This window comes from Diaphorina citri, unplaced genomic scaffold (assembly GCF_000475195.1).
Source record: "Diaphorina citri unplaced genomic scaffold, Diaci psyllid genome assembly version 1.1 scaffold471, whole genome shotgun sequence".
Classification (NCBI taxonomy): Eukaryota; Metazoa; Arthropoda; class Insecta; order Hemiptera; family Psyllidae; genus Diaphorina; species Diaphorina citri.
This window is the reverse complement of record NW_007377906.1, coordinates 165,461-181,109: the sequence shown is the minus strand read 5'-3', so window position 1 is coordinate 181,109 and position 15,649 is coordinate 165,461. Positions and strand designations below refer to the sequence as shown.

Sequence of the window (15,649 nt, the reverse complement as noted above, 5' to 3'; positions counted from 1 at the left end):
TTCTCTACCACCTAACTCCTAGAGATCTATTATTATGAGTTGAACTTGAAATTCTCAAATAAATGAGGATAAAATTACATCAGTTCGGTTGGGATTGAACCCGCGCCTTCCTGTTTACCAGGCGAGCGTCTTGGCAACTCCGCCACCAAGGCAGGTTGCCTTTGCCTTTGGATAAGGTTTTTGTTTCCGCTTCTTTTTTTTACTTTAGTTTCAGTCGCATCTTCCTTTCTTTTGCATGAATTCGAACTTGGCATTCTTCGCATGACTTGTACAGAACTCTTCGAAAATGAATGTTTTTATTTTTAGGATAAGAGAACCTGTGGAATGTCACAACTCGGAAACAATCATTTGCAATGATCAGAAATGAATGGAAGTCTTTCTTTTAAATTTCGGCCGTACAGATGGAGTCATAACATTGTCCAATGAATCATGGAACGCTTTCATTTTCGACATTCCAGAAACCTAATTATTATCTATTCCTTAATTACCTACTCGTATTTGAGACTATTTCGGAGAATTTTATTTTCACATTAGACAGAGGTCGCAAAGTTCTAGTTGGAGTGAAGAGAGTGATTGATTATGCTGTAAAGGTAAGTGTTGTCACTGTGGATTTACAAGCTTAGCAATACTCAATAAACAAAGAGTAGTAATGCAAGTAACTCGTCTAACTTGTCAAGTTTAGCCAGTGGTGATAGCAATTCAAAATGCTCCAGTTACCCACAGTTGGAGGGTAAAACCACTCTCACTGAAAACAGCAGTTATAGAGTGATGTTAAATCCCTTGACGATAAAGGAGAAAAAAATCTACAAACTCATGTAACCCTTGAAAGTTTATAAAATTGTCAGTCCGTGAAAAGTTTCATCATAATACCAACCTTTTGAGGTGTCTCGTTTTTTTTCCTTCTTTTTACAAGGTGTGGATTTCAATAGTAAATTTGTATGGTTCTTGTTTTTATAGATCAGAGTGAAGCCAGACAAGAAAGGTGTAGTGACCGATGGCGTGAAACACTCAATGAACCCATTTGATGAAATTGCCGTTGAAGAAGCCGTCCGGATGAAGGAGAAAAAGTTGGCCAGTGAAATTATTGCTGTCTCTTGTGGCCCTGCACAATCTCAGGTATAAAAAAAAATAGCCAGATCAAAAAACTTTTCAAAAGAGAACGATTTTCATTGGTTCCCAGACGATGAAGGTCACTTGCAGAGGATCTTTCAGCCAATAGAAATGGATTTCATAAGGACCATTTTTACTTACTCATATTTCACCACAAACGGAGTTCTGTAGAAATGACACGAGTGAGGGGGCGGGATACGCGGTTGAGATGAACTAAAAAAGAAGAGAAAGAAATGTGCAGTTTTTAGCTGAGGACCATTTTTCATGGAGGCTCAGATGGACTAGACACCAAACGAACAAGATGTGAAGCCATAAAATCAGTGTCGAATCCAAGGTCAAAGGGTTGAATGAGTTCAATCAAAATATTTTACTGTAAAATCTCGATTTAACGATCAAAATTAATTACAATGGATACTATGAGGTAAAATGAGAGAGGAGGGACAAAATTATCAATCTTCCTTGAATTTTGTTATGTATCGAGGATCTACTGATTTCAACACCATCAAAATATTCAAGACACGCCACTGAAAGTTCATCTGGTATGTGAAATATCAGCTGATATTACTGATAGGGAAGTGTTGTTTTTTGTTTATCAAAATCAAAAATATCAAAATCACAAATGTGTTATTTGGAATTTTGAGGAGGGACAAAATTATCAATCTTCCTTGAATTTTGTTATGTATCGAGGATCTACTGATTTCAACACCATCAAAATATTCAAGACACGTCACTGAAAGTTCATTTGGTATGTGAAATATCAGCTGATATTACTGATAGGGAAGTGTTGTTTTTTGTTTATCAAAAATATCAAAATCACAAAAGTGTTATTTGGAATTTTGAACTTATCTCTTTTGTGCTTGTCTATCAATTTGTGTTCATATTTCTACCTAAGTGAACTTTGAACATACAAATACCTACCTACTCGGTTGTTTTTGTACTTTATCTAAGCAGGAACTAGGTTCTAGTTGTGCAACATCAACCACCTAAGCTTACAAGGAAACAGAAAAGGAAGGCTCCATCTCTCATTGTAACAAGCCTTGCAAAGAAGTCAACTCCAACAGTAGGATCTGAAATCTGAATATAGAGATACAACAGGGTAAATATAAAATATTTACTAAACATTTTGTATTTCTTGTTCTAGCCAGTTATGGTTCTTTCATAGTCTTCATGATATTTGAAGATAGAGGACATGGGCACTTACCTCGGCAAATTTTCCATCTGTGAAATACTTCAACAAAGAACTCTTCCCCACAGTACTGTCTCCGATTAATATCAATCGAAATTGATAGTCAAACAAAGGATCTACTGTCATTTTAATGTTGAATTACGTCTTTTCAGTCACAAAGAGTCCAATCTTGAGTAACAAGAGCAAGTATTTGAGTTTAGAGAGTAAATTGCATTCTCCCTGAATGCACAAGCAGCAGACGACGAAGATAACTAGGAGATGTGAATCAGGTAAGTATAATTATCCACGGTACGAGACCAAGTAATCAGTTAGGTATATCAAAAAGAGAAATCTTTATCAGAAACGTAAAAAGAAATGCAAAAATCTACAAAATGTTCAATTCTGATTCACTTCACTTTTATCTTTTATTTGTTGACTGTTTTGTTTTTTCTTCATCCATAAAAAAAACGCGACCTTGAATTTTTGCACAGAGGGAATGCAAACAGTTGGAGCCATTACTCTGTGGCAGTGTTGCGGATCGCCTTTCACATGACGGTCTTGGGTGCATAGAACAGCGGTTCCCAAACTTTTTTTATACATTTTATGTGACTCAAACTCAACTTCAATTTTACTAACTTTTTTTGATTAGGAATCGACCATTTATCTATAATTTTTAGCCATTTGCAACTCCTCCATTATGTATATACTCTCGTCGAACCGTAGGTATACCGTATATCCTCATTTTTTTCCTGCTCTTTCACTCTTTGAAACATATCACCTAAAAAATCTCGTCTATTATTTTTTTTGGCAACTTAAATTTTAAAAAACGCGACCTTGAATTTTTGCACAGAGGGAATGCAAACAGTTGGAGCCATTACTCTGTGGCAGTGTTGCGGATCGCCTTTCACACGACGGTCTTGGGTGCATAGAACAGCGGTTCCCAAACTTTTTTTATTCCTACATTTTATGTGACTCAACTTCAACTTTACTAACTTTTTTGATTAGCCGGAATTTCGAAGTGAAGAGGATGAGCATTAACAGATTGTTCTACACAATCTACGTCAGTATCGTTTTTTATACCGTTGAAATTTTCATTTGTACCGTTCCTGATTCAGAGAAATCAAATTTTTAACTTTTGACTAGGTACCGTTCGTTATTTGATAGAGAAAAAACTAAAGGCCGCCGGGATTCGAACCCAGCACCTTTGATTTGAGAGTCGACTCTCGACCCGGATGATCAGTGATCAGTCATGAGTCATGACCACTCGGCCACTGAGGAGTGGTTGGTACCAGGGCCGTATCCAGGATTTTGTCGAGGGGGGGGGGCGAGAGGTCCAAACACTAAGGGGTGGGAGGTGGCCGGCCCCCTGGACCCCAAATTTTCGGACCTTGACGTACAGTAAAGGAGAAAAGTTAAGCTGGTTGGTAGAAATGGTAGAAGTGATTGAAACCGAAAATGTTCATACGCCCGTTACGTAATGACGTTACGTAAATGACTGTAATTATGTGTTGTTGTTGTTGTTGTTGTTGTTTGCAAATGTCGGGTTATTTGACTACTAGGTCATTTTACCTATGACTGTAATTATGTATAAGTGTACTCTCGTCGAACCGTATATCCTCATTTTTTTCCTGCTCTTTCACTCTTTGAAACATATCACCTAAAAAATCTCGTCTATTATTTTTTTGGCAACTTAAATTTCACATCAAGGGTTTTTTAGGATTGATCGGGGTGGGTGAGTGGAGGGGGAGATTTTAGCTTGCATTACCTCTGTGGTCTGTGACTTTACAAAACAAATGGCGGAGGAACAGGTGAGTAAACAAATATTTTACGAATTTCTTCTCTTTTTAATCGAAAATACGTCGAAAGTACAGCTTTTCGACTTCCCAAAGGCCTCATGAATGGAAATAGCGATCCCCACTTAACTACCGAGGTATTTGGGTATTAGATACGATGGGTTTTCGCCTTGTTTCAGCCAGTTCTGTGCAGGGCTCTCTGCACAGCTTCCCCTTTCCGTTTAGGTTTTGCGTGCTTTACATTGGGTCTATGGAGTTCAATGTGACTTAGGACTTATGAAGCTCAAGCAAGAACTCTGGCCAGACGCTTATGCTTTTCGTTCTGCCGGCTGTGGCCTACCTCTTAATAGATCACTTAATTAAAGTCTGATTGAGTGACCCATACAGCCTGATCCAAGGCAGACAGAGTATGATTTTTCTCTAGCAAAATAACATCCCCAAAAAATATTTTCAGTGAGGCACTTGAGATAACAAACACCTTGATTAAGGTTTGGCCCTCTAGCCTTTATACAAAGGGTGGTTGTTTTTCTTGATGGAGTCAAAATGAATTATTACAAATGGGTATCAAAATATCTTTAATTTCAGGGCTTCTATTGAGCAGTGCTCAAACCAAACATTCTGGGCTGCAAAAATTGACCAACTGTACTCAGCAAACTTTGTTTCTGTCTATCTAATTAGAAGAATTAAAAAAGCAGAAAATGTCAGTCTTTATACCATATACCTCAATTTTGTTTCAAACAATTAGTCTGCAGATCCCCCTCATTGCTTTAGATATGTCTTTTATTGTCATTCATGTACCTATCGCCATACTCATCTCTACACCTAGTCCTAACCAAATCGATATCGCCATACAAGAAGGTAAGCCTAGTCCTAACCAAATCGATATCACCATACAAGAAGGTAAGCCTAGTCCTAACCAAATCGATATCGCCATACAAGAAGGTAAGCCTAGTCCTAACCAAATCGATACCGCCATACAAGAAGGTAAGCCTAGTCCTAACCAAATCGATATCGCCATACAAGAAGGTAAGAAGACAAGCGGTATTTTATTATGTGACTAGGTCATTTTCCCTCGTACATCCCAATACTTTGCTACCAAGTTGTCGTTGTTTTATGTGACTTTAGTCCGATTTCTTCATTTTCATATCTTCCTTTTCGCTCTAATATTTCTAAGCCTAGTCCTAACCAAATCGATATCGCCATACAAGAAGGTAAGCCTAGTCCTAACCAAATCGATATCGCCATACAAGAAGGTAAGAAAACAAGCGGTATTTTATTATGTGACTTTAGTCCGATTTCTTCATTTTCATATCTTCCTTTTCGCTCTAATAATTTTTTACACAAACCTAATTTTAAAAAAAAAAAAAAAAAAAAAAAAAAAAAAAAAAACTTGGAATACCATGTTCACTTTCTCGTTTTCAGCTCAAAGTGGACAACATCCGTCGGGCAGCGGCTCCCAATGATCACCCCCTGTTTATTGACGCCCTCGTAGATATTGTGTCTTCACATCTCAGGAGCAAAACCAAGATTAACCCCAAGTTTTTGAACCGCTGTCCCCACTGTGTGAATCCGAAGTGTAGTCAAGCCAAGCAATGGTTCTCGCAGCTGTGTGCGTAAGTGACTGGGAAATTTGTGTAGCTGAGTATCATACTGCCCTGGAACACCAGGAGGTACTGAGCAGTGGAAAATTCAATCGAGATTTTTTGGCTCAGTAGTGCTTGATATAGAATTTTACCGATGTGTGATTGATTCTCAGATCAGTGCTTATCGATGATGTGTGATGCTTGGTATCGAATTATCGATGTGCGATACACTAAAGTTGGGTAGAGGTCTAGAGGAGGTGTACACTAAAGTTGGCTGGACTGCCCTGGAACACCAGGAGGTACTGAGCAGTGGAAAATTCAATCGAGATTTTTTGGCTCAGTAGTGCTTGATATAGAATTTTACCGCTTGATATAGAATTTTAAATGTGTGATTGATTCTCAGCTCAGTGCTTATCGATGTGTGATGCTTGGTATCGAATTATCGATGTGCGATACACTAAAGTTGGATAGAGGTCTAGAGGAGGTGTACCTACACTAAAGTTGGCTGAATCCAAGTTACGCGTGAAAGATGAAAGTGAATCAAATTTACAGTGTTGAAGAACACATTAGGTAGGTAAGTCCCTACATACATTTTTTTTTTTTTTTTTTTTTTGGGTTTCATGTTTTTTTTCATTAACTCAGGGAATTTTAACAACGGAGGTTTTATCATCTCGAAATCGAGAAGAGGAAGAATGACAGAATAAAAAAAAGGCAGCCATTCTAAAGAACGACAATTTTTATGTCCCGAACGCGCGATCTAAACGCTTTATAAGGCCGAGTTTCCACGCTAACTGGACTGGCTTCATGATGCAAAACAATCACAAGATTTTGATTTGAAACTGAGGTTTTCTTGAAATACCTAGTATACGGTTCATAATCATTTGTGTCTTGGGAAATCCAGTATTAAAATTCAAAGTTTATACCTACTATGTATTTCTTTTTATTTTTTAGGTAAGTTGGCTATTATTTAATAAAATCAGGTTTAAAAAAACGCATAGACATAAATGTTTATGAATTAATTTATTAATTTATTTCACAACACTTCATATAAATATTATAAATCATTTAGCAAGAGCATAAAGTACCAGGTTATGTTAATCCTTGTGCTTAAGACAGATTACATACTTAATTTTATTGATTAACAAAATGCCTATGTCCCAACCCTCATATAAACCAAACGAAATAGTTTGATTTCAAAGGGACTAATCAGAATTAAAAAAGAAGCCCAGAAAAAGCTTTAAAAGTAATATTAGTACCAAAAGAAAGTAGGATGAGTTTTTGAAACCATTTCTTTATTATTGATAGTTCTATGTTGGGCCATTAGTGAATTAATTATGCCCCATATACCAGTTTATCTATTGTCCCTTACTGCTTTCCCCCCCCAAGTCAATAATAAATTTGGTAAAAATAAAATAAAAATAAACATTCCCTAAGTACATGAATAGGAAAGCTGTAGCTGCCTAATCTAAGGCAAGAAAGGGGTAGACTAATTGGCAAGCTAATATTATAGGATAGAACCAGTATGTTTGTTGTGGATGGATAGTAAATAAATGAAAATATTTCAAGGTAAACACTACCTTCCACAAGTTGTTCTTTTTTTTTTTTTTTCTTTTTTTTTTGGTGAAACAATGGTTAAAATTACTCCCATAAAATACGTAGGTACATTAATAACATAAATAAAATTAAAAGAATAATATAATACATCACTAAAAAAAAAAAAAAAAAAAATTTTAGGAAAAAAAAAAAAAAAAAAAAAAAAAAAAAAAAATCAAGTCAGAGTGCAAAGTCACAATATCACTTGGACTAATGAATAGGGTGATAGGTACCTACTACAGTTTTCTTTACATCATTTAATCCCTCCCAGTAACATCATTCAATCCCATTGTTACGCCAAAGAACCACAACACCCAAGTGGATTACCCAACAATCATGGGTACAATTCTTCTGACAGTGCCTTATTTCAACTGTAAGTATACACACAAACTCACTACTCCAAGTGAGATCATTATTTTGGTATACTTGGTTGTCTTGTTATTTACTAGCAACAAGAAGATTTTGCTGGTTCTGCCAACATCAGATCATCATCTAGCACAGCATTTGTTCTGGAAAAACCTGTCTTGATACCCTCCCAGCCATCTTCAACCTTGTAGTCCCCACTTTGAACACGGTTGTAAATCTGTAAGAATAAAATGGTAAAAGAAATGCATCAACATAAAATAATAATAAATAAATAAATAAAAAAATCTTTAGACTAGATATGTGTACTTAAGACATGTGTAGATAAGCGTTGTACATTATAAATTATAATAATCTCATGTACAAATGATTATTTACCTCTTGTGTCACAGCTGTGAAAGCATTTTCAACTTGAAAGCCCGAGCGGGAAGATGTTTCAAAATGTAAAATATCATTTTGACTTGCAAACGCTTTGGCCTCAGCTTCTGAGACTTCTCTAGGTACACCTGACTGTAACAGATCTAGCTTGCATCCAACCAATGCAAACACGGGCCTGTGAGGTTCAATGTGACGTTTGGCTTCCATCATCCAGACGGGTATATGTTCAAAGCTGGCTCTACTTGTTATGTCATACACTAGAAGTGCTCCCACAGAGTTTCTGTAATATGACTTGGTGATAGATCTGAAATGAGAGAAATAAAATTATAATTATTTCAAACACTAACATAGGTATTTTCTTTGGGGGAGGGGGGGGGGCAATAAAATTCAGTCGTACCTTTAATGATTCTCTTTGAGAAAATTTGCTTGTGATTGTGACATTACCTGAATCTCTCTTGTCCGGCAGTGTCCCATAGTTGTAATTTAATCCTAGCTCCATCTCTCATTGTAACAAGCCTTGCAAAGAAGTCAACTCCAACAGTAGGATCTGAAATCTGAATATAGAGATACAACAGGGTAACTATAAAATAATTACAAAACATTTTATCGTTCTGCCGGCTGTGGCCTACCTCTTAATAGATCACTTAATTAGAGTCTGATTGAGTGACCCATACAGCCTGATCCAAGGCAGACCCCTTTCCGTTTAGGTTTTGCGTGCTTTACATTGGGTCTATGGAGTTCAATGTGACTTAGGACTTATGAAGCTCAAGCAAGAACTCTGACCAGACGCTTATGCTTTTCGTTCTGCCGGCTGTGGCCTACCTCTTAATAGATCACTTAATTAGAGTCTGATTGAGTGACCCATACAGCCTGATCCAAGGCAGACATGATTTTTTCTCTAGCAAAATAACATCCCCAAAAAATATTTTCAGTGAGGCACTTGAGATAACAAACACCTTGATTAAGGTTTGGCCCTCTAGCCTTTATACAAAGGGTGGTTGTTTTTCTTGATGGAGTCAAAATAAATTATTACAAATGGGTATCAAAATATCTTTAGTTTCAGGGCTTCTATTGAGGAGTGCTCAAACCAAACATTCTGGGCTGCAAAAATTGACCAACTGTACTCAGCAAACTTTGTTTCTGTCTATCTAATTAGAAGAATTGAAAAAGCAGAAAATGTCAGTCTCTATACCCTATACCTCAATTTTGTTTCAAACAATTAGTCTCCAGATCCCCCTCATTGCTTTAGATATGTCCTATATTGTCATTCATGTACTGCAGCATTTCTGGTACATTTCTGATCAAGTTTTCATTTTCACTTTGCAGGAAGTAAGACAGCTTGAGTGCCTCTGCAAGCAGCTGTATGAGTCAGCTGATGGCAACCTACGTGTGGAAGCTGAGAAAGCTCTAGTAAATTTCCAAAATGCTCCCGATACATTGGCCAAGTGCCAACTCCTCCTTGACCGTGGAGATTCATCCTATGCCCAAGCAATTGCTGCCAATACACTTACAAAACTTATATCTCGCCCAGCTCAAGGGCTGAGTCTTCAGCAACGCATTGATATACGTAAGATATTTTATTCCTCTGATATGAAATAATGTTTATCAATTTATTACTTATATCTCGCCCAGCTCAAGGGCTGAGTCTTCAGCAACGCATTGATATACGTAAGATATTTTATTCCTCTGATATGAAATAATGTGTATCAATTTATTCAAAACAAAATATCTAATCTAATGTATACTTAACATTTTATAGCATCCATAATAAGGGATAAGGTTACATAAATTCAGTGTAAAAGAAAAGTTTTCCTATTTAAATTTCTAAAGACAAACACACTTTCGGCCTAAGAGTGCCACTTCAGGGGACCACATTCAACAATTATTATTGTTTAAAACTTGGAAATCACTTTCTCTATTCAGGTACATTATATGCATAACTACATCCATTGAGGGGACTTTCCATTAAAATGACAAATTTCTAAAGACAAACACACTTTCGGCCTAAGAGTGCCACTTCAGGGGACCACATTCAACAATTATTATTGTTTAAAACTTGGAAACCACTTTCTCTATTCAGGTACATTATATGCATAACTACATCCATTGAGGGGACTTTCCATTCAAATGAGGCTTTTAATCTGCTAACATAATTTTCAATTTCTTTCAGGCAACTACATTCTGAACTACTTGGCAACTCGTCCAAAGTTACCTAACTTTGTCATCCAGGCTTTGGTCACTCTCTTTGCTCGAATCACAAAACTAGGATGGTTTGATTCTGAGAAAGATGAATTCGTATTTCGTAATGTCATCCAGGATGTATCCAACTTTCTACAGGTGAGAAATGAGTTTTTTTTTTTTTTCAACAACATTTGGAACCTTCTTGTTGCTAACTCTTACAAACATTCCTCAATCATTCACCTCCTAGAAATGGAAAGAAGATAATTTCCTTACTAAGCTGCCTGACTACAATAGAACAAATGAGTCTCAAGTTTTATCTCTCCGCCCACTCTAAGGCTTAGGTGTAGGGGCAAAATACACTAAATATTGGGTTAAGCTACCTTCCATCAGTGTAAAAATTCCACATAAGAAAGGAAAAAAGCTTCAAAAAAGAAAAGAAAATCCTTGAGAAGAACTTTCTTTCTTATGTGCAATTTTTAGTCTGATCATGCCAGGGATGGCAAAAAAATGTCTGCCTGTCTAGACAAACAACAAAACTCCCTCCCCCAAACTGTGAAGACTCTAAGGTTACTGGTGTTCTTCTTTTCAAGATGAATCTTCACAAAGTCATAGAAAGGAAAAAAGCTTCAAAAAAGAAAAGAAAATCCTTAAGAAGAACTTTCTTTCTTATGTGCAATTTTTAGTCTGATCATGCCAGGGATGGCAAAACATGTCTGCCTGTCTAGATAAACAACAAAACTCCCTCCCCCGAACTGTGAAGACTCTAAGATTACTGGTGTTCTTCTTTTCAAGATGAATCTTCACAAAGTCACGTCAGAATCTATTAGTATTCATGCTTTTTGTGTTCATTTTCCAGGGCTCTGTGGAACACTGCATCATTGGAGTTCAGATTCTATCACAGCTCACTGGAGAAATGAACCAGATTTCCGAGGCAGACGCGGCACGCTCCCTCACCAAACATCGCAAGATAGCTTCATCCTATCGCGACATACAGCTGTTTGATATATTCCGACTCTCATGCAGTCTGCTCAGCAATGCTCAGGAGAACTGTAAAACAATGACACTCGAGGGAGAAGGTGTAAGTTTGTTCTCTTCAGCAATTTTTTAACTTCCTTTTTCTTAAAATTCTAGACAGTTTGTATTTACCAACTCTGATATTTACTCTGACAGCTTTGAGACAGTTTGGAATTCCATCTCTTTATCAGCCTCTTCTAAACGTTTAGAAATATTTCTAAATGTTTTTTTTTTTTTTTGTATCAATGAAAAGCTTGATGGGTGTGTTTATCACCTGAAAGATCGACATTACTCGACCATAGTGTAGGTAGATAATGCAGGTATTCGTATTACATGAATCATTGACATGCCTAGCAGAACACTGAAAAGCTTATTCTTCTTTCCTCCACAGCAAATCTTCATGACCCAACTGTTGGGATTGGCTCAGAACTGTCTGACATTTGATTTCATCGGGACGGCCACTGACGAGTCATCTGACGACCTTTGCACTGTTCAGATACCTACCAGCTGGAGACCCGCATTTCTAGATCCAAACACCCTGAAGCTATTCTTCAACCTGTACCACTCCTTGCCCAGCACACTGTCACATTTGGTGAGTAATGGGGGATTTAATTTGTTCGAACATCAGCCTAGTTCACTTGGTTGGTGGCACGTGTCTTGTAAGCGGTAGGCAGCGGATTTGATTCCCACCCAGGGGACTCTTATCCAGATGCAGAGGTGATGGAAGTGTTGAAAAAATACGAAAAATAATGCTGGCGTCATTCGGAATCAATGAATAAGCCTAACTTATATGAAGAAGGAAAAGAAGAAAAAGATGATATGTAGAAATGGTATGTTTTTTGTATTGATGATAGTCCTCTGTCTAAGGACAACCCACAAAACGAAGGCAGCGTCATTTAAATACATTCTTACTTACTAATTCGGTTATGAATACAGGCCATGATTCCATGAAGGTCCAATACCCGCTCTGATGAGCCTTCTCCACCTTGGTCTATCTTGTGCTGTCGGCGTCCAATTGTCCATTCCTCTCCTTCTTCTTGATGCAGAGGTGATGGAAGTGTTGAAAAAATACGAAAAATAATGCTGGCGTCATTCGGAATCAATGAATAAGCCTAACTTATATGAAGGAAGAGAAGAAGAAAAAGATAATATGAACAAATGGCATCTTTTTTGTATCTTTGATGATAGTTCTCTGTCTAAGGGCAACCCACAAAACGAAGGCAGCGTCATTTAAATACATTCTTACTTACACACTAATTCGGTTATACAGGCCATGAAGGTCCAAAACCTGCTCTGATGAGCCTTCTCCACCTTGGTCTATCTTGTGCTATCGGCGTCCAATTGTCCATTCCTCTCCTTCTTCTTGCTGGGACTTTTTTCTTGTGGAACATGAAAAGATTTTTGCCATCAATAAATCTATCATTAACTAATAGCACTATAAATTTTTTCTCTCTTCCAGGCCCTGGCATGTTTGGTTCAGATAGCGTCTGTCCGCCGCTCCCTATTCAGTAACGCGGAGCGAGCGAGATTTCTCACCCAGCTAGTCAATGGAGTGAAGCAAATCCTACAGAACCCTCAGGGACTGAGCGATGCGAATAACTATCATGAGTTCTGTAGACTCCTGGCCAGATTGAAGAGTAACTACCAACTAGGTAAGCGTTGTTAGCTTCTCAATCAGCCTTGGGGTGACCACTGACCATTCTATCTTCCACTTGATTGACCTCAAGATCTACCCACCTCACTATATTCTATTCTATTTTTTAAGGTGGTAGGCTCTTGAAGCAGCTCTCCTACTCAACCAGTGATCTTTTCTTTTATAGTGAGTTTTTAATGCCGGTATCCATAAAGTGGGTTTAAACTTGGTTTAAGTTTAAATCTCGGATTCGGATCAAGCAATCTGATCTACCATTTGGATTGGTTAATCAGAGGGTCAAACTTGAACCTAGTTTCAACTTTGATTGTGATCCTGGCCATGAGGTATTTTTCCAGGGGGGTATTGAATGTTCCTACACTTTGCAAGTCCCTTATGAGACCTCAATGGTCTAATTAGTGTCTATTCTATTCTAGGTGAACTGGTGATGGTGGACAATTACTCCGAGGCGATCCAGTTGATTGCTAAATTCACTGTGGAAAGTCTCCAAATGTGGCAGTTTGCTCCCAACTCGGTCCACTATCTGCTGAGTCTCTGGCAACGTATGGTAGCCTCCGTGCCCTATATTAAAGCTATGGAACCTCACCAGTTGCACACATACACGCCTGAAGTCACCAGCGCGTATATTACTTCGCGTCTGGACTCGGTGGCTGTTGTGATACGAGATAAGTGAGTATTGATGTGATAGAAGATAAGTGAGTAGACTCGGTCCACTATCTGCTGAGTCTCTGGCAACGTATGGTAGCCTCCGTGCCCTATATTAAAGCTATGGAACCTCATCAGTTGCACACGTACACGCCTGAAGTCACCAGCGCGTATATTACATCGCGTCTGGACTCGGTGGCTGTTGTGATACGAGATAAGTGAGTATTGATGTGATACGAGATAAGTGAGTATTGATGTGATACGAGATAAGTGAGTATTGATGTGATACGAGATAAGTGAGTATTGAGTTTGGTAGCATCAGTGCCCGCCCGGGGACTATAAATATTGATAAGGGGACAAGATATCCCCTTGTTAATTTTCTTGTTAAATTTGTAAAATAAAAATACAAATAAATATAATTAATTAATTTTCTAAAATACTATTGTTTGAACTTGTCTTTCGATTGCAAATATTTCAACGGGCTACTTCCTGGTGTTCTCGTGTTGACCCAGCACCCAAATGGGAAGTATTGTGTCTCTTATCGCCCATCTGATGACAGATTTACTACGGGATGGACACTCTACAACACAGACCACATGTGTCTAATGTAGCAGTTGTCTCATTGCTACGAAATATAAACAGCAATGAAACACTCATCTAGGGGACAAGATATCCCCTTGTTAATTTTCTTGTTAAATTTGTAAAATAAAAATACAAATAAATATAATTAATTAATTTTCTAAAATAATATTGTTTGCACTCGTCTTTCGATTGCAAATATTTCAACGGGCTACTTCCTGGTGTTCCCGTGTTGACCCAGCACCCAAATGGGAAGTATTGTGTCTCTTATCGCCCATCTGATGACAGACTTACTACGGGATGGACACTCTACAACACAGACCACATGTGTATAATGTAGCAGTTGTCTCATTGCTACGAAATATAAACATAAACAGCAATGAAACACTCATCTTTTTTTAGATCCTCTACATTAGGGAAAATCTATCTTGAATAATACCCGACTATTCTATTCTATCCCATCTCATTATTTCTATTATACCCCCATCTGACTATTGTTTGTCTTCTTGTTGATTTTCAGTCTGGAAGATCCCCTAGATGACCTGGGCATGGTATCTCAACAGTTAGAACAACTGTCCGCTATAGGTCGATGTGAATACCAGAAGACTTGCTCTCTCCTGGTTCAGTTGTTTGATCAGAGTGCCCGCCTCTACCAGGAGCTCATCTCTACACCTAGTCCTAACCAAATCGATATCGCCATACAAGAAGGTAAGCGTAGTCCTAACCAAATCGATATCGCCATACAAGAAGGTAAGCCTAGTCCTAACCAAAGCGATATCGCCATACAAGAAGGTAAGAAGACAAGCGGTATTTTATTATGTGACTTTAGTCCGATTTCTTATCTAATCGTCAAAGTGAATGTACTGAAAGATTATTTCGTATCGTGTTCTTCTCGCGAAAATGTACTAGAATGTACTAACATATTATTATGTAATGTACTCTCTCAATGCGTTTCTTCGCTCGAGAAAATGTACCAGTCGTCAAAGTGAATGTACTGAAAGATTATTTCGTATCGTGTTCTTCTCGCGAAAATGTACTAGAATGTACTAACATATTATTGTGTAATGTACTCTCTCTATGCTATGCGTTTCTTCGCTCGAGAAAATGTACCAGATTTGACTTAGAAACCTCACTCAAGTAAGCGCGACTGTTCTATTCATAGTTTCGTAAATTTGTATTCTTTGCCGTTTGATGGCAAATAAAGTAGGTGTATATTTCTCTCGTTGCGTCTGAAATAATGTTGTAATCCCCTTTTAGTTCACTGACTGTGAGTATTGACTGTTTTATTTCCTATTCCCAGGTCGTCTCACATGGCTAGTATACATCATAGGCGCTGCAGTGGGAGGCCGGGTCTCGTTCAATTCCAATGAAGACCATGACGCTATGGATGGAGAGCTGGTATGTACTTGAGTAAATGTCTTTATGTCATGGGAAAGGATTCTTTTTTCTTTTCTTTTTTAACAAATCATGTCAGATTCAAATTTTACCCCGGGGATTTTCCATTTGTCTGTTTGGTCCGCGATATCATTCAAACATTCCTGTTGAAAGAGTAATGCCTCTGGAGATCTGAAGACATTTTCTGTATTATGTTCTC

At 37.8% G+C, this 15,649-nt stretch overlaps 3 protein-coding genes across 3 annotated transcripts in view; 1 reads left to right on the top strand and 2 right to left on the bottom strand.

Moving 5' to 3' along the window:
• Positions 1 to 1,251: 1,251 nt before the first annotated feature.
• LOC103509164 (ras-related protein Rab-39B-like) lies at positions 1,252 to 2,693 on the bottom strand. The gene is made up of 3 exons (XM_008473755.2): positions 2,312 to 2,693; positions 2,104 to 2,184; positions 1,252 to 1,323 (listed from the first exon to the last, which is right to left on the bottom strand). Exons 1-3 carry the CDS (start codon positions 2,420 to 2,422, stop codon positions 1,252 to 1,254), a joined length of 264 nt encoding a protein of 87 aa, XP_008471977.1. The 5' UTR covers positions 2,423 to 2,693.
• A 1,357-nt stretch (positions 2,694 to 4,050) lies between these two features.
• The window catches only part of LOC103509163 (exportin-7-B), a 22,277-nt gene continuing 10,678 nt past the window's right edge, over positions 4,051 to 15,649 (top strand). The window contains exons 1-9 of the mRNA XM_026823554.1: positions 4,051 to 4,083; positions 9,312 to 9,552; positions 10,156 to 10,322; positions 11,023 to 11,244; positions 11,572 to 11,772; positions 12,640 to 12,832; positions 13,248 to 13,500; positions 14,576 to 14,763; positions 15,356 to 15,453. Of these exons, the coding sequence (XP_026679355.1) occupies positions 4,069 to 4,083; positions 9,312 to 9,552; positions 10,156 to 10,322; positions 11,023 to 11,244; positions 11,572 to 11,772; positions 12,640 to 12,832; positions 13,248 to 13,500; positions 14,576 to 14,763; positions 15,356 to 15,453 (1,578 nt within the window). The 5' untranslated portion in view covers positions 4,051 to 4,068. The remainder of the gene's footprint in view (positions 4,084 to 9,311; positions 9,553 to 10,155; positions 10,323 to 11,022; positions 11,245 to 11,571; positions 11,773 to 12,639; positions 12,833 to 13,247; positions 13,501 to 14,575; positions 14,764 to 15,355; positions 15,454 to 15,649) is intronic.
• Positions 7,476 to 8,873, bottom strand: LOC103509152 (ras-related protein Rab-39B-like). Its single transcript, XM_008473743.3, has 4 exons — positions 8,847 to 8,873; positions 8,430 to 8,539; positions 7,986 to 8,289; positions 7,476 to 7,827 (listed from the first exon to the last, which is right to left on the bottom strand). Exons 1-4 carry the CDS (start codon positions 8,871 to 8,873, stop codon positions 7,690 to 7,692), a joined length of 579 nt encoding a protein of 192 aa, XP_008471965.1. The 3' UTR covers positions 7,476 to 7,689.

Bases quoted from the DNA above. Each gene is read 5' to 3' on its own strand.
- LOC103509152 (XM_008473743.3), bottom strand. From the start codon at position 8,873: ATGTCTGCCTTGGATCAGGCTGTATGG. The intron at 8,540-8,846 runs GTCACTCAATCA...CTCTATATTCAG, and splicing joins CCTTGGATCAGGCTGTATGG to ATTTCAGATCCTACTGTTGG. The intron at 7,828-7,985 runs GTAAATAATCAT...TTATTCTTACAG, and splicing joins TCACAGCTGTGACACAAGAG to ATTTACAACCGTGTTCAAAG.
- LOC103509164 (XM_008473755.2), bottom strand. From the start codon at position 2,422: ATGACAGTAGATCCTTTGTTTGACTATCAATTTCGATTGATATTAATC. The intron at 2,185-2,311 runs GTAAGTGCCCAT...CTCTATATTCAG, and splicing joins CAGATGGAAAATTTGCCGAG to ATTTCAGATCCTACTGTTGG. The intron at 1,324-2,103 runs GTAAGCTTAGGT...CTTCTTTTTTAG, and splicing joins CCTTCCTTTTCTGTTTCCTT to TTCATCTCAACCGCGTATCC.